Genomic DNA, 27,082 nt, shown 5'->3' on the forward strand with positions numbered 1-27,082 from the left:
GGCTATCTCACTTTAGTGTGTAGCCTGCAACAATTAAACAGATTATTTAAACACAAAAATGACTTAATTCATGTGCAGGCAGCAAATAAGTATAATATGTAGCAATAGCAAACCTTTTAAATCACAGAAACGCTAAAAAAAACTGGTGTTTTAGGCGCAATTAGTTAAGACAGCAAGAAAAGCAGAAAAATTATACTTAATCACTCCAAAGTCTCTCTTTTGTCTCTCTGCTGCTGTAGACTCTGCAGAACACCTGGAAGGCACTTGCTGAGTGGAATACAAGTGCAAAAACTGTGCAAATGCGTTTTTTATAACAGGGAAGTGAAAGAGATAGAAATTAACCCAAATGTTTAATAAACTACTAACTTCTGGACTGAAACCACTCCTCCAGGGACAGATAGGCTGCTCAAAGCTCTCCTCTCTCGCAGGTGAACAATGAAACTTCCTTCTATCAAAGTAAGGCGTGGGCAACACAGAAACTTGTAACACAGCCCTGGATTCAGCAGTGACCTGAAAACTGGACTATACTAGTTCAGAAAGGTGGGAAACAAGTATATATATATATTTTTTTCAGAAAATAGAGTAGATACAATCAAAACAACACTTTACCCGATTAACCAGTTAGAAAGCTCAAAACTGAGCCCTGTTCCAGCAGTCTTCAATCAAACAAGTTCTAACTGCAGACTCCTGCCACTAGGGTACAGAGAAACCTTCTCCAAAAAAGATGGCCTGGGTCAGTGCACAAGTTATACAAACAAAGCTAGATCCAGCAGGCCTAAATCTAGTCTATGCTATGGCAAACAAGGTGTACCGATTTCATAAAGAAACAGTTCAAGTAAGCATGCACACTAAGCCTTTAACCAGAAATTCCCAGCTCAGAAGGGCAGAATCTAGCCTTTCCTCCCACAAGAGTGCAGACCACAAACCTTCTTAATGTAAAATAACTGGCCTGAAGCCCAAGTGCTTAACCCAGAACTAATACACTTTTAGAATAACAGACACTGAGCTTTCAATCAGCAGTTCCCAACTTAGAAGGATGTACACTACCTGCCCTGCCACAACAGTGCAGATCACAAACCTTCTTAATGTAAAACAACTGTTTGAAGCCCAAGTGCTTTAAACTAAAGGCCTTAGAATAACAGTAACAATTTAATCAGGCTACTAACAAGCAGTAATAAAGGCAGCAGAATAAATTCAATTGAGTACTATTAAGAAGAGGCAAAAGCAAAATAAGGTAATAAAGTAGGAAGAAACACTAATACAGTAAAGCAGATAAAGTGGATTTTTTTTGTAGAGGGAGGAAACAGAGCAGATTAAGATACTATAGGGGAATGTCCTTCCCAAGTGCGCTGTCTGTATACAGCAGAGGAGATGGGACTGGTAGAAGTATCTGAAATCAAAATATGATCTCACTGTACTCAGTTGAGTGAGCAAATGAGATGGGTCCAGGAGGAGTGTGCAAAAACAGATTTACAGCAGGGGCGGACAATTCCAAAGCCACCAAGATTAACATCACAACAAGAAAAAGGGAGGGGGTGTGGGGAAATAACTGCAGATAAGACAGAGAGACACAATATATACTGAATCAAAGACACACAATATTTACTGAATCAAATCTTAAATAAGTGCAGAGAAAAGTTTACTTAAATCAGCTTGTGTCCAGTTGATATATGCAGACAAGTCTCAGTAGCCAGCAACTCCGATTAAAATGATTACTAGAAATGTAACAACAGAGATTTTAATGCAAGCAGAACCCCCCAGACTAACACTAACACAGGAACTTCAAAGGAGTCTAATAACTTTCAATGAGCCCAGATGGCTACACTTTTTCACACTTCAGGCAGCTAACTACAGATAGAAACACACAATATTTACTGAATCGAAGACACACAATATTTACTGAATCAGATCTTAAATAAGTGCAGAGAAAAGTATACTTAAATCAGCTTGTGTCCAGTTGATATATGCAGACAAGTCTCAGTAGCCAGCAACTCCAATTAAAATGATTCTATTGGTATTGGATTAACTGCTAGTTACACCCTGGACTTCTTTATAAGTGCTATTACTGCATTTGAGCAGGAAGTTTACAAATATACTGTTTATAGTGACTGTTCGCAGGCATTCAACTCTGCTAATTACAACTTGTTTCTAAGCTGAAAAAAATATTATGTGGGACCCATTTAATTCACATCTGGTTGATAAACAGGTTTTGAGCTATTGAAATTGACAGAGTTAGATCAGAATGGTATTCCCTTTTTCAAGGTGTCCTTTCTTTGGTAGGCTCATACCTGTCTCATATCTTAGTGATGTATCTTTTAATTAATCCATTTTTACAGCATTCTTACAGATGACGCCAGTAGTGGAAAGTTGCTTATCCATCAGAATGATGTTATGCTTCAAAGATCTTAAGATGAGTTACAGACCTGAACCAGATAAAATGATAAGCTAATAATTGTTAACAAAACTAAATTCATGACATTTGCTTATTCCTAACTTTAAAGTTTTTGTCATGTAGATGACCAACAAATAAAGCAAGTTACAATTTAAGATTATGTCCTGACAAGCTGTCCTTTACCAACCCAGACATACCTTGGAATTAAGAAACTGGGACTCCAAAAAATACGGTTGTATCAACAGATTTATAAAACTCCTAAAAGGTACTATTTCCATTATTTGTTTGCTTCATAAAAGCAAAGGTAGAATTTGGATGCCTGTTGTGATATTGCAAAACTAAGCCATGTGGTATAGCCTTAGAAAATATAAAGTATAGACTTACTAAAAGGATAATTAGCTGTTCACATTTTCCCTTATTGCAAGAGACTGAAAATTTTAAAGCCCCTTGTACCATCCTATAGAAATTTCAGGAGAGACTTAATTATATCCTCAAGGCCTGTAAGGACCCTTTCTTTTTTTAATCCTAGTCTGTACATGGTAAAAAACAGGCTTTTAAGAAATTTCAGTGGATGTACCAATACTGTGGAGTGGTTGTGCAACAGAGTAGTTCAGGATTTGAATAAACATTACAGTTAAAGAAATGGCTATTACTGAATACTTTCAGTACTGCTTAAATGAGTTTTATGGTGATGAGAAATTTAGGGTATAACCATTGGAGTGATATATGGCCTATGTTCCTAGCCCAGATCTTGATAACATATGCTGTCCCAAGTGCTTCAGTATTTCAGCAGGGTTGCAAGCCAGTGGTCTGTTAGTGTTTAGCAAAGCAGTTTTTTTTTTTGGTTACTGATGTATGGCACAGGTCTTTTTTGTGTAGCAGAAATCTGTTTTATACTCTTTATAGGTTGGTACTCAGGTACTTGTTTACTACAAAGAGAGTATGTTAATTGGTCCTGATAATTCACGTTGTCTGTGGTGAAGATTTTCTTTCCATTTATGAGAATTCTGACACCTGAATATCTATGGTATACACTGTAAACATTCAGATGTCCATGGCAACAAGCATCGTTTTCATCTCCGGTACAAGATGTTCTGGATTTTGATTGCTAGATTTCCCATGAGAGAGTACCTTAATAGGCTAAGAAGGGTGATTCAGGCTTCTTCAGCATCTAACCTTTCTACTACTCTCCATTTTGCATCATTTTCATCTTTGGTACAAGATGTTCTGGATTTTGATTGCTAGATTCCCATGCCAGATTCTCCATGAGAGAGCACCTTAATAGGCTAAGAAGGGTGATTCAGGCTTCTTCAGCTTCTAACCTTTCTACTATTCTCCATTTTGCTTAGTGTACTCAGAAAATAAATGGGTCATTATTTTCCATCCATTCAAGTTCTGAGGAGTATGACATCTGGACATAGTCTGTTTAGATTAGTTCCTCACTGGGTTTATGTTCAGACTGCAAGGATGCCGAGTCCTTATCCTTTGGCTTTCTCTCTAAAGAAATCTTTTCTGGGTTACTGTACAATTTATAAAATAACATTCTAAGTTGGGAATTGGGGAATTATCTTTCCTCAAAAAGAGGTACACATAGCTGTTGAAGGTTGAGGAACACACAATCATTGGCAGTTTCTGCTTTTCTTCCTACTTTTCATAATTATCAGACTAATTTAAGTAAAAATCCTTATTGTGCCCACTACTTCTAAGAAACCAGACGTATTACTTCCATAGTCTGTGAACAAAATAAAATATTGCATCACACTGCAGTAGCAAGTTCATTTGCTGTAGAGTTCATGTTTGCTAAAAGATCTAAAAATATAACAGCTCTTAAAATCTTACCCACCAGCAGAGAAAGTTGATTCATAGATAGTATAGTGTGGTATGTCAGACCCCCTTTTGGTAATTTTATAAGGAATTAGCACAAAACAATTACACTCTGCAACACATTTTACTATTTTCCACAGAAATTTAAAGACTTCAGACTGCTATTGATAAAGCTAAACAGATTTCATAAACAGGGCTGTGTTGTAAATGTGTTTTACTAAATAATAGAGAAAATCCTGGAACTTAATTTTAGTGTACTGAAAAACAACACAAAACAGCTTGGTTTGACTCTACCTTAACAGAAGTGTAAACAGTGCAGTATAAAAAGCAACTTCAGGGTCTAAATATCTTAGTTTTCAGACCCTGCTGGCTCCCAGGGCTCTTTTAGTACAGTCTTTACAGTAAATCAACTGTTCTCTGAAGGTAGGACAACTATGTGCTCTTTCTTTCTTTCTCTCTGCAAATAGTAATAAACTGTGCATAATCTTTCAGGCTTGGCTCAAGCAGGAATGCCTTTTTCTGTATGGAGAAATCTTATTATGACAAATTCTCTTTTGACAACAGGAATCTCAGTTGAACTTCTTTGCTCGTTGCATTTCTCTGTCTCTTTCTCTGTCTTCTAGAGATCTGGTCTTCTAGACAAAAGGCTAAACTGTCTACTCCCCTTTTTAACTACTTTCATTATATTTTGTAATGTTTCACTTTTTTATTCACTGGCTGATATGGTCTTAGGTGAAGCCAAAGTGCTTAATGATCATTGAGTAACACTAATAGAAAATTGCAAAAACATAATCTTATTTGAATGTACTTAATTTTTTTTTGCATTCATACAGATTTATTATTAAAAGAGCAAACAAAAATAACTGGAACTGTTTACAAAAACAAGTAATTATCACTGATCACATTCAGCAAATAAAAAACACTTTGTAAATTCTAATAGGTTTATAGGTAAGTACTGGGCTAGCTGCCCATGTGGGCCATTTTAAGCCTAGCCAATTTCTCCAAGGTGAGAGTCCAACCATGTACCTTGTGTCTGTGAAGTAAATGCCTCAGCTGTTATGCCAACCCCCAACCTATACAAAAATTACATTTGATGTAGATTTATACATTTTTTAAATCATTTCTTGTTTTGTTAAAGAATGACAGTAAAAGAGAACAATTTATAACCACAATTTCAACAAATTATGGTAAATAACTATAGGAAGCTGTGCTGTGTAAATAATACAGACGAAATAGGTAGGATAAAGAGTGAAAAGATTTAAAAAGATAAGAAAATGATTGAGAATTTTCAAGATTTCACTATAATAAATTTGTTAGTCAGCTCATCTTTCTTTTTTCTTTCCTTTGTATGTTTATGCAAAGATATGCAAAGAAGGATTAAGGTAAACAGAATTACATGACTAAATTCAGGGAGTGGGGCGTTAGGTGACTACTTGAGAAAGGCCAAAGTCACCCATATCTGGACTGATTTCAGCCCAAGTTTATTCACTTATTTGATCCAATTGTGTCTTCCATTCATGGTACAGTGGTGGCCCTCTTTGTTACCAGAATCTGCTCATTATTTTCTTACCCACTTGCATCGTTAGATTTATAAAAGCTAGACCAGATTTATTGAAATGCAGATTAGGAGCAAAGCTAACCAAGAAGAGGGTTAGGTTAAAAGTGATGTTTTCTGGCCAGATATTATTGCACCATTGATGAATTTCCAACTTTAAATTATCCAGTTCAGTTCAAAACAAAAAAAAACTGTGACAAATTTCCAAGAAAGAGAGGTAGAGACCTCCAGCAATTAGAAAGGGCAGTGGGAAACATTCAAACTGGATAGAACAGAGTATAAAAATATTTAGAGAGACACTTCCACCCAAAATAGTGAAAGACTGTACCTGTTGCTGCATATCAGGAAAGTAAAACAGTTTCTCCCTAGACTGATGGAGGGATGCAGAGTCACAATTCAGGTTCTCATAACCTCCTCAGTGTATCTGTTTGGATTTTGTCAGCTGATAAGATTGAATATAAGTAGGAAGTTAGCCCTTTAACTTGCACATCTCCTTGTCTAACATCAGTCCACCAGTATATCCATCTGGGCCACTCTGGTCTATTTTTGTAATCTGCTTAAGTCTCCCTAGCTCATCCTGTAGAATGTGAAATGGTGTGCACTTGTCCAAAGTAAAATGATACTCTAAGGAGAAAACTAACCAAGCCACAAACTGCTCCCTTTTCAGTAACTGCTCCAGGTAGTTTACCATAGGGATGTCATTTGGATTCCTGGCCAGTAATATATCTGCCTTGCCCAGTGCATTTCCAGGTACTTCTTCCCATTTCTTTTGCCTAAGAAATTTAATTTGCCTCTTAAGTTTTTAGGAGTGGGCATAGCTGATACCCACAGTTAGAGTTTTGTTGGTATTTATTTTGCAGCCAGATAACCTACCATACCTTTCTAAATCATCAATCAGTTCCACAGGGTCAAGTTCAGGATTTGATAAGTACACCAGTAGTCATCTTCTTACAGTAAGGCATTAAGGTGTAGTTCCCTCTGCAGTTATTCCTCTCCTAGCTGACTGCCTTCCATTCCCTTTTTTTAGGTTGTTATTCATGTTCATAGGCACCAGGCTTGTGGGTCTGTCCAAATACAGCACTCTCCAGCCAGGAAAACTCCTACTTAACTCGTACCCGGGGGGTACTGTATCACAAGAAGATGCATTATAAAGATTTGCATTTCTTCCAGCAAGATTGTCAGACTTGTATGGCATATTATCAGGAAGAAATTCTCAAACAGGTTCTTGATTTCACCAATTTACTGGGTGATATTAACCACAGATAGAGAACTGCTAAACTGACCTGTGAAGCTGCTACTTGCAGTTATAATGAGATTTTGATTGGCTACATGCCCATTCTTTCCTAGAGGACATGAAAGCAAACAATCTGAACCTGCTGGATCCATGGAACAGAGGGGTAGAGCCCTTACTGTGAACTAGATCACCTTTGTTTAACTAGTAGCAAAGGTACTGGATGGGACCAAATGGAGGTGGATTGGAGTGAGAGTCTGATGCTGGATCATCCATCCTGGTGGAGGGAGCCTGCATAAGCTCACTGCAATATCAGTATTAAGAGCAGGGTGAGCTCTGTGCTGCAGTCAGTATACTGCTCGGTCTGGAAATTGCACATGCCCAGTAACATGCATGCCCCTTCTGGAGTCAGTAGTTGTAGAGCTTGCAAGACAAGTGGAAGAGGGGTTAGGGAATATGCTTGGAAACAGGATGATGCTGCACCAACATTGTCAATCTCACCTGCCCTGGATTCAAGTCAGGTTGTCTGTGTGAGGTTAAGGCAGATCAAGTGTACCAGAAGATGAGAGGTGTTGTTAGAAACTGTTGGCCCACTGCAGGGATTGGAGCCAAAAATAAATAAATAAATAAAAACAACTATATAAATCGTAAATTGTACTGTTTGAGTTTTCCTCACATTTATGCTCCTTTTTCTTCAACCTGAACTTTCCCCAGTGTAGGCATATTCCCTATGAAAAAACATTTTCAGGTCCCAGGCTTGCTTACTGCACTATCCCTGTCCTAAAGAGGTGATTGCAGCCCTCTTTTACTTCAGCCTGCTTTTGCTAGCATGAATGACAGACAGCAGAATCCAGAACTGTAGCTATGTTGCCTGACACTTATGCATTTCCCTGATTTAATGCCCTCCATAACTTTAATTTGAGGACCAGAAAAAAAAAAAACAAAGCTCTTCTGCACTGAGTCTGTGAAATATAGCAGGTCACTTGCTGTCACAGTACTCAGTACAAGAACTTCAACTTTTAGCCTGCACTACCACCCCTCAGCATCTGCCAGTCATGCCCTGCTACACATTGTGCCCAGGACAGCTGCTCCCTTTGCTCCACCCTCACTGTGCCTGTAACATGTATTTCTTTGGTTTATTAGTCACAATATGAAAATGAAACCAATTGTCTTTATTATGTAAAATTAACAACAAGCATAGGTAACTGTCCACTTCAACATTTAGGACAACATCAATATGATTGGTTCATACACAAACTTCTGAGTAGAAAATTCCTTGTGATAATAAGCTGCAAAACATCCCATTGTATGTGAACTGGCAAAGAAAGCACTATGATGATAGTGCTCCTTGTTTAAAGTTGTTTCAGAATTTATAACTTTGTGCACCGTACTGAAAATGATACAGCTTTTAGATGGAGGTTGTGGGATTCATGTCAGTATTTGGACTACACATGTACATCATTCTGACTAAAGAGATTAAAAACATCAACGGTACCATAGATGTTTGGCAGGAGGCCAAGCCTCTTCCACTTGTGTGACTTTGCATACATTGACTTTGCAGTTACTTAACCTTGAGAACCAATAGAATTAATCATTTACCTCATAGATCTTCAAAACTATTATTGCGGTAGGCAGTAACATTAGTTAGATTCAGTTTTTCCCACAGTGTTAAGGCCAAGGAGTTTAAAAGAACTATGTACCATTCATTATAGAAATCACAGTAAGGCGTGTCATGTTTGCCAGTTTTTCTTTGTCATCTGAGCCGCAAAACTTAAGCTAATGATGTACTTCACTGAGAAAACTTCTTTGCAAAAATCATTTTCACTACTTTGAATCAGTGATGAGTGGGCATACTTTATTTTGGTTTCAGACATTTCTATGCTTATTGTGTTTGTAAAAGCAACTTTTACTTTCAGTTTTTGTTTCATTACTGATATAAACTATGCATTTTACCGTCTTGACCAGCATTCCAGGTATCTTACTTGCTTTGTTTCATTCCGTAACACATGCAGATGAATAACTATAATATACAATGGATGTTTATTGGTGGAAATATCCCTTTGTTCAACTTTTACAGTGTTGTCTAGATTTTATTTTGTTGTTTGTTTTGCACATTAGATTGAGATCTTGGAAACTGCCCTGAACCAGAGCGGACCAGCACAAGAAAGAAAGATGGCATTTCTTGACAAAAATCATGACCTTTACATCACTGCTGTGCAGAGATTAGGAAAAGAACAAAAAGTTTTCAAAATTGGTAAGGACTCTTGTTGACCGAAATATCGGTGCTAAATATCAGTACAATGTCCTAATGGAAAGCATATACAAGTTTAGTGTGTATGTTTTTGAAAGTCTTTAAACTTCTTGAATATTTGAGCTGTGGACATCTCTCACAAGCATTCTTTCCAAACAACACTTGCTTTAGTTTTTTTTTCGAATTGTTTGCTGCACTGATTTTACATAAATATGTCTTTCCAGCTTTAGTTATTGTATGATGCACTCCAAGTTTATTTGTAATTTAGTATTGTGCATTGTTCATACTTTATCTAACTTGGAATAAAAGGAGCTGTGAACCTTGTCATTTGACAGCTTCTGCTAAAGTAAGTGCATTTTACTTGCATGCTTATTAAGTTAATGTGTTAACTTTTGAGTAAATCCCGTACTAGAAACTTGTTGATTTACAGGTTAGACTTGGTTGTATACAGTTGTTGGTCTGCAGTTCAAATTCTGGTGTTTAACGAAGGTGTTTTTAGAATATTTAGATAGCAGAGTACAGGTATCTATCATTTATAGATCATGCTTAACATTTTTGAAGGTATTTAAGGCATATTGTTTAAAGCCTGTTCGTGTATAACATTTTAAAACCAACTTTATTAACAGAGTAGCAACAAGCATGTCATCTTAATTGTACTTGGATAACCTCAAGGCAAATGACATAATGCAGTATCGGCAGAGCATCAAAAGGAATAAATACATCAACAGTTCTGAGTATTTAGCACAGTAATTGAAATGTTGAATAAAGTTTAATGCTTTTAGTAGTTACCCATACATAGAATTCATTGCCATCCAATACAGTTGTTGGTTTTGGGTAACTGTTAATGTATGTCTGTATGTATATATATACATATATATACATATATATATATATATATATATATATATATATATATATATGTATGTGTGTGTGTGTGTGTGTCTGTATTCATATTAAGGATTCAGGCTTTTTATTTATTTAACAGCTTTAACCCTGTCATCTTAATGAAAGATCTCTAGTAAACATATATAGTTTGTTAGATAAATCAGTTCATTTGCAGTAATTCCATTTGTGTCACTTTTGTACTGTTAAAAGTAAAATATCTAGTAGTCAGTGACATCACAATAAGAGACTAAAAGAGCATGCAGATACAACTGCATTTTTTCTGAACAGTACATATGATGTATTTCTTGCAAATCTTTTTTTTTAACCCTCGTGTTTATTACATAACCATAAAATATGGTTCTAGTTGCCTTATGACCCACTGGTGGTTTGACAGAATTAAGGAGATGCAACTGGAGACAAATGATATTTTGAAGGGGTGTAAAAATGTTTATGGAGGCACTGCTGTCTAAGGAATATGTATTATGTAGCTGTCATAACATATCTGTAATTTATGACGAGCCTTTTCTTTATCTGTTCTGCGACTTGTATGTTCATATTTTCCCCGAGCCTCTTTAAAACTCTAAAAGTTACTGAGACTAAATGTAATTATATGAAAGCCTGACTTGTCAGTTGCCAACACATAGTGGCTTAAACCTTCAACTATATCTGCAGAACAATCATTCTCATTAGGCTTAGTTATTTTTAGACTGTTAAATACCTCAACCAACTCTGTATCTAAATTGATCCACCTGTCATAAGGTATACATCTATCAGTTGTCCGCATGATATAGATTGCTGTTGTTTCTCAGAGAAGTAACTTTTGTGAACTGACTTAGTAAAAATCCTTATAGGACATATTTCCTCTATCTCTGTCTTAGTTTTGTTTTTCTTCATTATCATAATTAGTCTTTCTACTAATCTAGCACCTGCTAAAGTTTCAAGCTTTCTTTTACTTCGAACATAATTTTAAAAAGTCCTTTTACACCACCTATTTCAGATAAAAGCAGTGATCTCCAGACTGCCTTATAATTATCATTGAAAATATCTTGGAAAAACCAAAAAACTTGCTGCCCAGTCTTATTTCTAGATCTATAAACCCAAAACTTGCTGAACTGATAGGGCGGATTAGCTTAGCCCGCAAAATCTTATGTAAGTCATTATTCCACAGGAAATCTGAAAATTATCTTACATAAGTTTTTTTTGTACAACCCATGAGTAGAAGAGAAAAACACAGACTGATAGACTTGTAACACCTGAGGGTGGAACCATCTTCTGTATAGCCTGCACCTTTTGAGAATGATCCAAACTGATTGTACCTCAACATGTGATATAATCTTTACATTTTAAAAAAGTGAGAAGAATGTAAGCCTGCCCAAATACATAATCCACCAACCCCTCAATCAGTAACCTTAAGTATTTCAACTGATCATGGTCTTGTAAGTATGGGAATTTGTAGTGGACTGATTAATGATGTGATCAGACATGGTTCAAGAGGAAGAGGATGTCTTAGATTATTGTTCACAAATGTCCTTCCCCCAAGTTATGATACTGACAATGATGATATTTTAGCTGTAGATTTTACAGTGGATATCCTGCATTTTGGAGATACATTAGCCCTCCTGAAGAACCATTTTCAGTAGCAGGATGCAGAGGTCTTGGATGATCAAAGGAGGGATTTTGGAATTGCTGGGCTATGAACCTCTTTGCAAGCCAATAGCATTTCCCCTTACAGGGAGTACTGGTTGACGTCTTCAAAACAAACTCTTTTATTGGAACCAGGATCACACCCTCTGGTTCCTAAGAGACAAGATCTAATTTATAGGATTCAAAGGAACCAATGCTTTCTTTGCAGAAATCTAGAGACAGACTCAAATACTGTATCATTGGAGGCAACCAAAAGAACTAAAGTCCACCAAAGGAAGAAACACCCTTCTTCACAAACAAGACAGTAGACTGCTAGACAGGTGTGGTAAGAATACTTTTAACTCAGTTACGTTATCCTTTAGAAGCCTGAATTGTCATGATCGTTTCCTGAAGTTCTAGGAGCACATATTTAAACAAATGATGGAGCTATAGTTGACTAAAGAGGACTCTTAAAGCCCCTTAAGTCAAATTATCCAGATGTCAAATTATCCAGATGTCTATACAACCAGACAGGCATAGTGCTCAGTGTGTCTATGATGCAGTACACCAGTACACAAGGAGGATCACATGGGACTTGGCCACAATGTTTGACATGACAATGTAGGTAATATACATCCCCAGAATGGACAGCATACTGATGGATCAACTAAGCAGGATCATAGCAGACAGGCATGAATAGCAACTTCAGAGTCAGTTATTTTTGTTTTACTCCGATTTGGGCAATACCAGAAATGGATCTTTTTTACCTTTTGTGAGAACGTTCAAATAAAAGAGATTTTGTGCCAAAACATCTTCCATTTGAACCTGCAGTTTTGGCATATACAAAGTTTATTAATTAATTTACATTTTGGTTACTGAAATAGTGATGATCACAGCATGACCAAATGCAGGCTGATCCCTGATTACATTTCCAAATAGCTGCAACCAACACTGGAAAAAACAAAGGTCACATAAAACAGAGATGCTGTCTATAAATATTATATCACATTGAAGGGTACATTTTAAAAGCTGAAAGTGGAATCAAGTAAGTAAGAAGAAAAGAGCAAGAAGCAGGATTAGCCTTGGATATTGTGGGGGTAACACAGGTGCTTAGAGGACAAAGCAAGAGATAAGTAATGGTAAAGACCAAGAGTCCAAGAGATAGTATTTTTAGAGGTTTGTGTTAGAAGAACACATTTCCTAATGGCAACTCTGTCTGGTGATGAAAGGAAATGAGATATTTTCTGAGCTCAGAAGAGGAGTTAGTTGATTTTAGATCTAAGTTTTTGAATATGCTACTGAAAGTTAAGAAGATGTGGCATTGATAAGGTTGTTGTGCTGCTCTAAAAGCTTGAGTGAGGTGGGAACTTTGGAAAGTCTTTTTTTAGCGCCAAATAGCATGTCCTTGTTTTTTTGGGTTGGGGAGGTGTTTAAGGGAAAACTTTTTGGAGGTGAACCAGTGTTTTTTTGCCAGCAGATCATTTTGTAGTTAGGTTTAGATTACCTGTTGCACTGAGTTTGATCTGTAGATAACCATGTTATTAGCATATAAGCGGAGTTGTAACTGAAGAGGTATAGGGTTAATTTATTTATAAAAATGGAAAAGTTTGTTGGGACAAGTAGTGATCCATGTGGTATACTTGAATGAATGTAGGCAGAATGTGACAGAGAGGAGTGAATCTTCACAGAAAAGAATCTGGTGCCAGACTGTAGAAGGTGGGTTAGCAATATTTAGTGGTCTGCTGTTTGAAGGTCCCAGGTCAAGTCAACGACAATGGTACCAGTAAGATTTCTTTTAACCTTGTTGGCGAGTATGTCATTGGGTAGAGTCCAGAATGCAGTCATTGTACTGCAACCTTCCCAGAAACCATGTTGTTTGTTGGAGAGCAATTTATATATATTTTTCAGATATGAGGTAGGTTGGTTGCAGATTAGTTTTTCAAGTATTTTGCTTATGGTAGGGATTATGGAGATGGATTGGTAGTGACTGGTTTAGGTGGGTTTTTGGATCTATAGGAACATGTTTGATGAAGGCTGACTGCCAGATTGTGGACAAAGTTAAAGATATCATTTAGGGAGGTGAGAGTATAGTCAATACAGTAGTAAAGAAACTAAACTGCACAACTTGTCTGGTCCAGAGGTAGAGTCAAGTGCAGTCTGTTCAAGGGAATCCTTTTGGCATTCCATGCCAGCAGTGTTACTTTGCACACAAACTCTTTATTTGTATCAAAAGCAGTGACAGAAGCTGCCCTTCATCAGGCCACCCACCTTCTTGTGTCCTTTTCAGGTCACAGAACAGAGGGGAAAATATGCTCCATTCCCTGGATATGTACAGACAATTGAGGTACTACAGGATCAAATACTACAAAAAACAGATCAGTTTGGCGTGGCCTTGGCAGAGGATAAGAAATAGCTGTCTATTTCAAAGCAAACATCTCTAAGTGGCACTTATTTTACAGTATTTTCTGCCACAGGTTCCATGGCAGCAAATACCAAGAAGTATAAGGTCACATTCCATCAGAGGCACAGCTACCACTTTATCCTTCCTGAAATGATGCCCACTAATGTCATACAGAAGCAGCCAGTTGATAATCTGCTAATACTTTCAACAAACATTGCAGGATGGACATTACATCTGGAGCTGGGGCAGGATTTGTAGCAGACATTTTGAAGGTTGTGTTGCCATCCTCCACAAAGATTCGAACTACCCAGAAGACTGGGATGGAAAGCTGTGGACGCCATCCTTGAAGCTATGATTGCAGCAGTGATTTACATGAAGAGCATAGTGTAGATGTTTTGTTAGTTTACCATGATTGTATAAGTTTGAGTATACTGTTCTCTCTGGTTTGAAGTGACTGGTAGAATCTCCAAGTCAACACAGAACCTGAAATTGCATTAAGAACTACAAAATAATGTATACATTTGTTCTTAAATTTTAAATAGGCCTCTCTTATTCTTCAGCATTCTTCTTAACTTCTGTCATGGGAGCCATTATACTTTGCCCAGTTTCATTAGTGAGTCTGTGTGTCAAAATACTCATGTGATGTGACTGATACCATTTATGTATGGAGTCTGTAAGTATGTGTGTGCAGTTATTATTGAAAGTCTGCACAATGTCAGTTGAAAAAAATAGTTTTCTCTGCCAGTTTTTTTTTTTTATCTTCGTGTAACCATATGTAATCTTACTAGTAATGATTTCTGAGCATCTGGGGAATGACCAGAGGATGTCAGTCAGACTTTTTTTTTTTTTAGCAAAAACTAGATGTTAAGTTGTCTATCTCGCCTTCATTCTTGCTGGATGGGTTCGGAGCCGACCTCGGCTCCGACTCTAAAGCTCGAGAGTTGGTTCCACCGGCTCGAGGCTCCCCTTATATCCCACAATGCTAGGCGAGAGTTACCTCAGATCTCGTTTGCCGCTACAGCTTCGAGGTTGGTTATTCTACCGGTTCCTGGTAAGTTTTAGCTTTTTCTATAAAAGTTACTCTTGTTTCCACTTTTTAGTTTAATTATTCCTAAATTATTGTAGTTCATTAAACTCTATCCCCGAACCTATTTTCTTCCCGTTTCTTGTCAAAAGAACTTTTAGTTCTTCCCTTGGGCCTTGGCCTTCCCTTCCCTAGGGAGTGTTTGTGTAGTGTACTACTGCTTATTGTACTTATTTTTAGTATATTTTTACTATAATTGTGTTTTTTGACAGGGTATAACTGGTGTGTTTGAGTGTGTGTTTGTGTTCACCAGTTAGGCTATGTCTAAAGAAGCAAAGGTCTTCGATTCAAGAAGTGTGATGCGTGCTGTCAGAAAATGTCTCTGACAGACGCTCACACTTCTTGTGTCTATTGTCTGGTTTGCACCTGCAGGACTCCTGTGCTGTCTGCCATGGCTTCAGCCCCAGGGTCCTGCAGGAAAGAAAAACAAGCTCATTTTGAGAGGCTTGTTGAAGCCTGAGGATTCCCTGTCTGTCTCAACAGGGAAGCCCTCCAAGGCATCGAGGTCTTGCCCGGCTTCTGAGCCGAGACCTCAGGTTGTTCAACCTTGCCTTTATCGGCTCCGGCTGGAGCCGATAAGACTCAGTCCACAGTTTCTGTGGCTCGCCGAGGTTATCGAGGTACCCGTGTCGGCTCCGACAAGATCTTGAGCCGACAACCAGAAAGAGGTCTAGGTCACCTTCTCTTGGCTCCGTTCATTCGGCTCCAGGTTCTCCCCTGCTGTCTGAACGGAGCCAAAGGTCTCATTCCTCTAGGTCATCCAGGTTGTCCGATCATGACCTTCAGAGGGTGGTGAGTCGACTACTCAAGTCTGAGGCACTGGCCCAGATGCTTCAGAGCCCGACTCATCAGTCGGTGCCTGGCCCGGACGATCAACTCTTTCGTCCTTCGAGTCTCTTGAGATCGGAGGCGGGTCGTGTCGGAACCCAGAGTGAGGTCACCTCGAGCCGAGACAATTGTCTTCGGCTCCGCGTCGGCTCCGTTTTCTTCCATGGAGGAATCTCGGCGCCGGACTTCCTCGTCGGCTCGAGGGGTGAGTGGCATCGGACCCTTGTCCGACCCCTCTCCCTCTCGGTGCTTGGCGCTGGTGAGTTCGGCTCCGACATCGCCTCGAGCTATCACTGTCGGTGCCGAGGGGGTCCTGAGCTCCTCGGGCGGGGACCTCTGGCTCTGCCTGACAGGGGTGCTGAGGTCATGCGGAGTGTGTTAGAGCCTGGCTCTACTCCACAGTCGGCTCCGTCAGCCCCTCCCTCTATGCTGCCTCAGGGTAAGTCGTCTCACTCCCTCATCCCGGACCGCAGAGAGCCAACTCCTCAGGAGCCCCTGTGGGATTTCATCCTCTTCCGAGGCCTCTCCTGATTTGGCAGAAGAGCGGCCTCGGAAGAGGAAGTGCAAGAGGAACCACATTGACGCACCTGACTCTATCACGTCCGACACAGATCTGGACGATTCTGAGGGTTCCCCGTTCCCCTTCTGAAGATGTCTCTTTGCAGACATTCTGGAGATCCTTAAACAGAGGGGAAATTGGCCAGCCCTCAACCCTTCGGAGGACGAATCTGTGTATCTTGAGGCGTTTGGCTCTCGACCTTCCACCTCCTGGGTGTCCCCCTTCGACCCCCTCATGCAGGTGGTTGCTAAAAGGCATGGACGGCTCCTGATTCAGTGGACCCCACTCCCAGGAGACCCTCCAAATTCATCACAGCTCCAGCAGACAAGGAATTTTTATCAAAAGGAGTCTCTGTGGATGCTATGGTGGTAGCTGCCGCCACAAAGAAGGAACTGGCTGATCCTTCAGTGCCTGTCCATCCACCTAACAAGGAATCTAGGTCCATGGATAGGTACGGAAGCGGATGTTCTCCTCAGCGACATTTACTATGCGTTCGCTGAATTACCTGCGCCATTTCACTCGTCTTCAAAGGGACTTGATCAAAGAAGCGAGTGAAATGCTTAAGGACCCTACAGCTGTGGGTTTCAAGAAAAATGAACACGCAGCTGGCTATCCTTAATTCTATTTCCAACTCCTCCATGCCTCCTCTCTTATGCGGCCGATGGAGCGAGCAGAAGGAACAGGGGTAGCCTTACGTAGGCACGCCTGGATGCGGCTATGCAATTGAACCTTTCAAGACGTCTTTCACAAACTCCCTTTGATGGATCATCCCTTTTTGGTCCACAAGTGAAAGAAACCCTGACTAGGTGCGAGATGGATGGCAAGACCCTTTCTGCCGCGGAGTCCGTTTCCACTCCTTCTAGGCCTTACCCCAAAGGCCAGAAGGGAAAGATGTGGTTCCGTAAACAATCTCAAGGGACTTCGCCTGACGCGACAGAGTCGGTTCCCCGCCAGAGGCAGAGGGGAACAACAATGGTAGACGCCGCCCTAGAGGCAGAGGGGTCCGCAGAACCAGGGCAATCGAGAAGCCTTCCGATAAGCCCTTTCAGCATCCCTGAGGTGTTGCCCGACTGCCCATCTTCGGATGCAGTCGGGGGAAGATTGTCACTGTACCCAGAAGCCTGGCTATCCTTGACACAAGGCAAATGGGTACAGTCCATCATTTCGAAGGTTATTCTATTCCCTTTCTTCGCTTTCCAAGTCAGTCAAAAATCCCTTCCAGATGTTCCACCCGCTCAAAGGGATATAGCAGCTTTGGAAATTTCAAAACTGCTTGCAAAAAGAGCTATTCAGCCAGTGCCAGCAGACCAACTAGGATCCGGAATCTACTCAAGGTTCTTTTTAGTTCCAAAGAAAACAGGGGACTGGAGACCAATTTTGGATCTCAGTATCTTGAACAGATCGGTCAAGAAAACAAGATTTCGGATGGTCACGCTGCAATCCATTCTTCCCCTGTTGGGAAAAGGAAACTGGATGTGCTCTATAGACCTTCAGGCTATCACATAAAATGAACAGGCCCAGAAGATTCCTCCGCTTCAGGCTGGGAACCAGTCATTTTCAATTCAGGGCCCTGCCCTTTGGTCTCACCACTGCCCCGGTGTTTACCAAATGCATGGCAGTGGTAGCTTCTCACCTGAGACGACAAGGATTCCAGGTGTTTCCATATTTGGACGACTGGCTCCTCACAGCTCCCACCAAGCATCTCCTTTTGATGGCCAGAGATTACACTTTTCGTCTGTCAAGAACTGGGCATCTCAATAAATTGAAAAGTCTGTTTTGTCGCCTTGTCGTACTATTACCTACATAGGCAAATTTAGATACTGTAAACATGTCTGCAACACTAACCTAACCAAAGGATATCAGACATTCAAAATTGGTGTCTCTTCTTTTCAACAACAACAGAGCCAAGGCCAGGTTAGTTCTAAAGGTGTTGGGAATCATGGCAGCGCCATACCTCTCCTCCCATTGGCCAGATACCACATGCGGATCCTTCAGTGGATGCTTTTTCTCAATGGTCATACCAGGAACTCCCAATGTCTCACACCATTATGATCATGCAAAAGCATCTCATGTGGTGGATGTCTTCCCCAGCTCCTGTTGGGGAGACCATTTGTTCCACCTCCTCCGGTTGCTACTCTGACAACGGATGCCTCCCTGATCGGGTGGGGGCATTATCAGGGCAGGACAGTCCAGGGCACATGGCAACCAAACGAATGCCACTTGCACATAAATGTTCTGGAGATGAGAGCAGTGCTTTTAGCGTTGCAAGCCCTTCAAGACTCTCTTCCCTTGGGAACGATTGCAATCCAGACAGACAATATGTCTGTAGTGTGGTACATCAACAAACAAGGCGGAACCAGATCATACCCCTGTGTCGAGAAGCACTCAGACTGTGGCAATGGGCGATTTCTTCTCAGCGTTTTCTGATAGCAACGACATCCCGGAAGTCCAACCACATTGCGGACAAGTTGAGCAGAGCTATTCTCATGCCTCACGAGTGGTCTCTGAAAGACTCTGTAGTGAGAGAGATATTTCTCAAGTGGGGTCAGCCTTGCTGCGATCTTTTGCTACTCCCCAAAACAGCAAGTGCAGAGAGTACTTCACTCTATTCCCTTTACCAGGCCAACCCAGCAGGGACGCCTTAGTCCAAGTTTGGCCCGGGGACTTCTGTATGCATTTCCTCCTTTCCCACTGATCTCTCAAGTAATACAGAAAGCTATCAGAAGGCCTCATTGATCCTCATTGCTCCTTACTGGCCTCGACAAGTGTGGTTCCCCTTTCTACATCGATTTCTTTTGAGCGACCGTGGAATCTGGACCTAGTTCCAGATCTTTTGATCCATCAGTCGGGTCAGTTTCATCGCTCCTCCCTCTCTGAACCTCAATGCTTGGTTCCTCCACTTCCAACCGTAGCTAGGCTTCCTCAATTATCTCACTCTGTTAGAGATATTTTGATAGCTTCCCATAAATCTTCCACTCGAAGATTTATTTGAGTAAGTGGAAACGCTTCTCATATTGGGCACAAGGAAAGGACATAGATCCTTTCACCGCTTCCATCCAACTAGTCCTTGATTTTCTAGCTGAACTCTTCCATGCAGGTTCATCTCCATCTACTCTTAAGGTTCAATTGGCAGCTATTTCTAATTTCCATGTGGGTATTTCTGAATCTGCCCTAATGTCCCACAAACTCTGCAAAGCCTTTTTGAAAGGAGTTTTTCTTCTCAGACCTCCTGTAAGAAATCCTCCTTCTCCTTGGGACCTAAACTTAGTTCTTGCTTCTTTGATTCTTTCCCCTTTCGAACCTGCAGCTTCATGTTCCTTAAAGTTATTATCATGGAAAACTCTCTTTCTGGTGGCTATCACATCAGCTAGAAGAATTTCAGAACTTCAAGCACTCAGTTGTCGTTCTCCTTACCTTGTGTTTCATAAGGACAGAGTTTCGAACTAACCCGTCCTTTTGCCTAAGGTGGTTTCAACATCAAATCTAAACCAATGCATTGACCTCCCTGTCTTTTTCGAGTATTCAAATAGGTCTGAACAAAAATTACACTACCTGGATGTTCATCGTCAATTAAGGTACTACTTGAACTATTCAGAAAATCTGATCAGCTGTTTGTCTCCTATGGAAAGCAGAAAGGGACTTCCAGTTTCAAAGGTATCTTTATCCAGATGGCTAACATCTCTGATTACCCTTGTTTATGAGATTAGACACCAGAAACTGCCTAATAAACCTAAAGCCCATTCCACCAGAGCTTTGGCTACTTCTCTAGCCTTCCAAGACAGACTGCCTATTGACACCATTTGTGCAGCGGCTACTTGGGCTACTCCTCACACTTTTATTTCCCATTATAAGTTGGATTTAGCTTCTAGGCATAGAGCTAATTTTGGTTCCACTGTTCTCAGGAGTCTGTTCCGTTAGGCCACCCGGGACAAGGTGCTAGGACGCTGGTCCCATCCAGCAAGAATGAAGCGAGATAGACAACTTAACATATAGAAGTTATGTTCTTACCATAACGTTCCATGTTAGTTGTCTTCCCACCCTCCTTCCCCTGGCCTGGACAGACCTAGAGGAGTTGTGATCGTGACCTCTCTTTCTACCACCTCTTTCTTAGCTATATGCTATTATGCATATTTCTTGTTTCAGGATGTAGGTCACCCTTCTTCTCCCTGTTGTTAGAGGTGGACTCTGTTATAGTTATTCTGTTTTATACTGTTACTATCATAAGCTGGGGTTAGCTTACAAACGAGATCTGAGGTAACTCTCGCCTAGCATTGTGGGATATAAGGGGCCCTCGAGCGGTGGAACCAACTCTCGAGCTTTAGAGTGGCCGGGAGCCGAGGTCGGCTCAACCCATCCAGCAAGAAGAAGGCGAAGAAGACAACTAACATGGAACGTTATGGTAAGAACATAACTTCTATTTTACTATCCATCAGTTTATTATAACCATTGTGTAATGATAGTCATTGCAGCTACCAGATGTCATTCTTGGGTTGTGATAAGATGTATCAGTTTTAGCTCCTTTTCCAGCCAAGACATTTCATCATTAAATACACACATATATATATGGAAAGCAACAAAACAGTTTAAGAAGATTTCTGGACTATCATTTAATGAAAATAAAACCAATATGCTAGTAATAAATATGAACAAAGAAGCATTAAATAAAATATAAATATCTATCTAGAAATGATACAATCAAATACTTAGGAGTTCAAATTACAACAGTGCAACTAAACTATGAAGAGATTTTGGATAATATCAAAGAACTCGTACAAAAATGGAATAAACTATTTTTTACCATGAAGGAAAGACTATATATAATTAAAGTGATTATATTTCCGAAAATTCTGTATTTTATACAAGCTTGCTTGGTACCTCCACCTAAATCATATTTAAAACAATTTGAAGGATGAATAACGACATTTTTATGGTACCCTAAAAAACTTAGTTGCCGTAAGACATCATTTTGACAGATGGAAAGAAGGTGAAATAGGCTTACCAGATTGAGAAGGATATATACAATTGTCAGCTTTAAAAACAGTTTCTCTATGGTTAAACAAAGAATATACTTCCAAACTGAAACTAGTATGTTAAAAATTCTGGTTAAAAACGACTCATGATACAATAAATAAACATATGGAAATAGTACTGAATAGTTTACGTTGGTTATTAAAGTAATATATGGCAACAGGGAAACAGAAATATAAATTCTAAATACATTATATATGCCCTAAAGTCTTTTATGCATTTTGTAAACAAAAATCCAGATATAAAACCATGGTCTTTTTTTCATATTCCCAATAGCATATACACAAAAATAATATTATAACTCAGGACTCAGTAGCAGTTAAAACACTTAGTAAGAATGGTCTAAGTTACTGGCATCAGTTGATAAACGCTAATAAAGTACTAATGCTAGAGCAAATTATTAGTGAGTTAAACCTTGAAAATAACACGTGGTTAACACTTTAGGGATTAAGACAGTTTTGAACCAACAGGTAATAATGCAGAGGTCTGTTAGGGAAAAAGTTCCTAAGTTCATAGAGCAGTTAATAATGCTGATGGAATTTCCCACAAATGGGAAAGAAATGTTATCAGTATTGTACAAATTAGTTAAAAAAACAAGAGTTCATAATAAACAAAATATATGGAAATACTATGAAACAGTTAATGGTAAAATGCCAGATGATAAAGATAAAAAAACTAATTCTTACATCTCCAACATCTTTATCACTATATTGGCAACTTTTCATGTGGCAGTTTATACATAAAACATACTTAACACCACACAAATTAGAACTAATATATAATAAAGAAAATAGATGATGGTGGTATAAATCACAATCAATAGCCAGTTGGCAACACATGATCCGAAGTAGTTAACTTCATTTGGTCTGCAACCTGTGGGTATCGGATCCGTCAGCTTTACCTAGCTAAAAGATCCGAGCTCCTAGCTCCTCCCCTACCCATAATCCCCTGCTACACATGCCCATTCTCCGATCTAGTTTGCTGTGGCTTATAGCAGCTTCTAGAGATGAGCTCTTAGGCGTGGGTGAGAAATTTCCAGTTTATAAAAACCTTTTAAAATAGTTTTTTTTCTAAAATTTCTTTGTGTCTGTATGGTTTAGCCCCCTTTATCTACTGATATATTTAGCGTAATTTTTTTGTGGTAAATTTACTTCAGATTTGTTTCATTCCCTCCCCCTAGTGTGTGAGTGTGTGGTGTGATGGCTGAAGGGCCTAAAACCATTTTTTCTAAATGCACTGAGTGTGGTCATAAGCTGTCCCCAGCCGATGGCCACACTCAGTGTGTTATTTGCCTGGGGGTGGCCCATTTATCCACCAGCTGCCAGGTTTGTGCGGCTTTCAACCCTCGGACTATCAGGGATAGGAGGAACAAGCTAATCCTGGCGGGATTGTTGCCCCCAGATTCTTCTTCCTCCTGTCCCTCTAAGGCATCGGTCGCAGCTGCGGCTTCCGTGCCTTCCAATCCCCCCTCCTTTGTTGGGGACTCAAGCTCCCTCTGCTTCTCAGGGTGAGGGGGACTCTTCTTCCTCTTCTAAAGGGAAAAGGAGAGATAAGGACCGGCACAGGCATAAAAGGCGGGCTGAGTCTCATCCCTCTGCCCCGCCAGCAAAGGTAGCTAGTCCCGCTAAGAGGGCCTCTGGTTCTCCTAATTCTTGGCTCCGTTCTCCTTGTGTTTCCCCGGAGACGGAAGAGAACTACCGGTCTCCCTCGAGGTGGCCCTTCAGGCCCGCCTCTACGACATCTTCCAGATCCACCAGAAGCTTGACCGACGCTGATTTGGACCGGATAATGCGTAGTTTCCTGCAGGCTCAAATGCAGATGGGGTGCTCCTGCCCCCCCCCCCTCCGAGAGGGAGCTCGGCCCCTTTCTTTACCCCGATCGCTCTTTCTCCGACCAGGTATAGGGTTTCAGAGTCTTCGGACCTGTGCTGTTTTGGACCCGGGGAACCGTCGGCGCCGACAGTCTTGATTACTTCGATGCCGACTATGCCCTTGAGCGTGTCGGATCCTAGCTCTCGGGGCCAAGAGCTGAGCTGCGGATCTGTGGGGGGAACTGTGTCTTCGGCGCCATTTAGGTCGGAGCACACTTCCCTCTCGGGTCTGACCGCTTCGGCTCCGATGCCGATCCCTGCATCGGAGCCGAGGGGGCTGCTGTCAGAGCCAGCGGAGAGCGGTTTGCCCTCGGCGTTTGATGTAGTGGAGAGGGTGCTGTCGAGGACTTCCAGGATCCCCGGTCCGGGCTGCGGATCCATCCGTCACCCCTGCGCATTTGGGCCTATCCTCCGTCATCCGGCCACAGGGACAGCCTGCATCGGCGCTCTAGTTGGTTCCCTTAGAGGAATAATACCCCGTTGGTGAGCCCTCCTCGGATAGCCCCACCGAGGAGGTTCCTCACAAACGGAAGTGCAAAAGGAGGCACCTGGACTCCTCTGAGTCCCTCACAGAGGACACAGACTTGGAGAAAGGGGAAGGTTCCCCAAGGTCACCACCTGAGGATGTCTCCTTTGGAGACATCACGGAGATGTTGCGAATCAGAGGAGGGTGGTCCTGCCCAAAAACTTTTCTCGGACGTGTCTGTGTTCCTGGATGCGTTTGATGCAGGCCCGTCTATTTCTTGGGTGTCCCCCCTGCTGACCCCCTGGTGGACTTAATTACCACCAGGGCTTGGAAGGAGCCGGACAATGTGGAGCCAATTCCCAAAAGGCCAGACAAGATACTTAGTCCCCCTTCTGATAGGCTGGCATGGTCTAAAGGTTCTCCAGTGGATGCCATGGTGGTGGCGGCTGCCACCAAGAAGGAACTAGCACAGGAGAGTTCCTTGGTCCACCCTCCAGATAAGGAATCTCGGACTTTGGACCGCATTGGAAAGCGGATGTTTGCTTCAGCTACCTTCTCTGTAAGGGCGCTGAAGTATATGGCACACGTCATCAGACTCCAACGAGACTTGATTAAGGAATATGTTGGAGCCCCCCCGGAGTCCATGGCAGCCGAGGACAAACGCACCTTCTCGACTCGCATGGCCATTCTGAAATCTATTACTAACACATCTATGCGGCTACTCTCCCATGCCACGGAGGGAGCGGCTAGAGCTAGCGGAGCAGGCATCGCTCTGCAGCGCCATGCCTGGCTCCACCTTTGTGATTTTGCAGAACCCTTCAAGGCGTCCTTCGCGAATGCGCCCTTTGACGGTTCTATGCTCTTTGGCAAGACCATCCGCGACATGTAGGTCCAAAGCGAGAAAGACGGGAATACGCTGTCTGCTGTTGGGATCCGCTTCTCTAATCCCCAACGGTCCTTCTCGAGGAACCAGAGGGGACAAAAGAAGATGTGGTTCCGTAAATCACAGCAGTCCCGTCCCGCTTCGGACCCCTCATCCTTCAGAGGCAGAGGAGGACAAGGTGGATGCCGGCCCAGAGGCAGAGGGGGGGGGCGAGGAATCTCTGGTCTCGAGAAACTTTCTCTGAGAGGCCCGCGCAACAGCCCTGAGGGCTTACCCGACTGTCCTTCTCTGGAGGCAGTCGGGGGGCATCTGTCGGAGCACCTCCAAACTTGGGAGTCCATTACTACGGACCGGTGAGTGCTCCGAATTATATCTAGAGGTTATTCCATTCTCTTTCTGAGTCTTCCCTCTCCTATGAAAAGCCTCCCCGATGTCCCACCCAATCAAAGGGAGGCGGCAGCTTCAGAAATTTCGAAGCTATTAGAAAAGAGAGCCATCCAGCACGTCCCCCCAAGGCCAGTCCGGATTGGGAAATTACTCCAGGTTCTTTTTAGTGCCAAAAAAAACGGGGGAACTGAGGCCTATCCTAGACCTCTCATCTCTAAACCTGTTCATTCCCAAAGAGAAATTCCGGATGGTCACTCTGCAATCTGTTTTCCCCTTCCTACAGGAGAACGACTGGATGTGTTCCATAGACCTCAAGGATGCATACTACCACATTCTATTGGACAGACGATCCAGGAGGTTCCTCCGCTTTCGGCTGGGAGCCAGTCACTATCAGTTCAGGGTTCTTCCGTTCGGCCTCACCTCAGCCCCCAGGGTGTTCATCAAGGTCATGGCAGTGGTCGCAGCCCACCTGAGACTTTAGGGCATTCGGGTCTTTCCATACCTGGACGACTGGCTCCTCACCGCCTCCATCAGGCATCAGCTCTGCTCTACCAGGGATTATACCCTGGCTCTTACTCAGCATCTGGGTATTACTGTAAACCTTCAAAAATCGTTCCTTCATCCGGTGCAGGTTCTGGAATTTATAGGGGCCAAGATAGATACACGCCACTCCAAGGCCTTTCTAACAACAGACAGGTTGCGCAGTTTGTCTCTTCATGTTTTGGCAATTCTCCAGTCCCCAGCCCCACCTGCAGAATTAGTCCTGAGAGCTTTGGGCTCCATAGCGGCAGCCATTGGTGTGTCGCCCTTTGCGTGACTGCGCATGAGAATTCTTCAGTGGACTCTTCAGGTCCAATGGTCACTTTTGCTGCACCCCTTGAACACACCGGTTCCCTTGAGCAGGGTTTGCAAGGAATCCCTTCTCTGGTGGCTTCACTCTCAGGAGATGCTAGAGGGGAGACCGTTTGTCATGCCTCAGCCCCAAGCCACGTTGACCACGGACGCTTCTCGCCTCGGGTGGGGGGGGCATGCTATGGGCAGAACCGTCCAAGACACGTGGACTCCCTCAGTGAACGTTCTGCATATCAATGTTCTGGGAGATGAGGGCGGTGCTTCTGGCGTTGCAAGCCCTACAAGACCTTCTTCCTCCGGGAACTATTGGAATTCAGACAGACAACATGGCTGTAGTCTGGCACATCAACAAACAGGGAAGAACCAGATCTTATCCCCTTTGCCGAGAGGCTATGACAGTTTGGGAATGGGCGATCTCCACCAACCGCTTTCTGGTAGCGGACAAGCTAAGTCGCTTGATCCTCACATCGTACGAGTGGTCTCTAAACCCGTTAGTAGCGAAACAAATCTTCCTCAAATGTGGTCTACCTTGCTGCAATCTTTTTGCTTCTCCGTCAAACACAAAGTGCAGCCAATTTTTCGCTCTAATTCCCCCAATAGGGGAGAGCCCCAGAGACGCTCTGGTTCATGCTTGGCCCCCGGTCTCCTTTATGCTTATCCCCCACTTCCGCTCATGACGAAGTTCCTGCAGAAAGCCCATCGGTTGGGTAGCAAGATAATCCTCATAGCCCCATTCTGGCCTCGCCAGATCTGGTTCCCTTACCTGCGGTCTCAGTGTAGTTCCTCCTTGGATCTTGGATCCCATTCCAGATCTAATTTCTCATCCTGCGGGATTACAACCCCCAAACCTGGGTGACCTCAAGCTCACGGCTTGGTTGATCCAGTTCCACTGATAGCAAGGACTCCTGGTATCTCGTCACCAGTGAAAGCTATTCTGGTAGCAGCACGCAAACTTTCTACCAG

At 42.0% G+C, this 27,082-nt stretch overlaps 1 protein-coding gene across 4 annotated transcripts in view; it reads left to right on the plus strand.

The window, feature by feature from the left end:
- The window catches only part of IFT80 (intraflagellar transport 80), a 2,191,035-nt gene that overhangs the window by 1,449,002 nt on the left and 714,951 nt on the right, over positions 1–27,082 (plus strand). For all 4 annotated transcript variants that reach the window (XM_044070463.1, XM_044070465.1, XM_044070466.1 and 1 more), the window contains exon 14: positions 9,121–9,256. In XM_044070463.1, coding sequence (XP_043926398.1) covers positions 9,121–9,256 — 136 coding nt within the window. The remainder of the gene's footprint in view (positions 1–9,120; positions 9,257–27,082) is intronic.

Source organism: Protopterus annectens, chromosome 4.part1 (assembly GCF_019279795.1).
Source record: "Protopterus annectens isolate FY-2018-M chromosome 4.part1, PAN1.0, whole genome shotgun sequence".
Taxonomy (NCBI): domain Eukaryota; kingdom Metazoa; phylum Chordata; order Ceratodontiformes; family Protopteridae; genus Protopterus; species Protopterus annectens.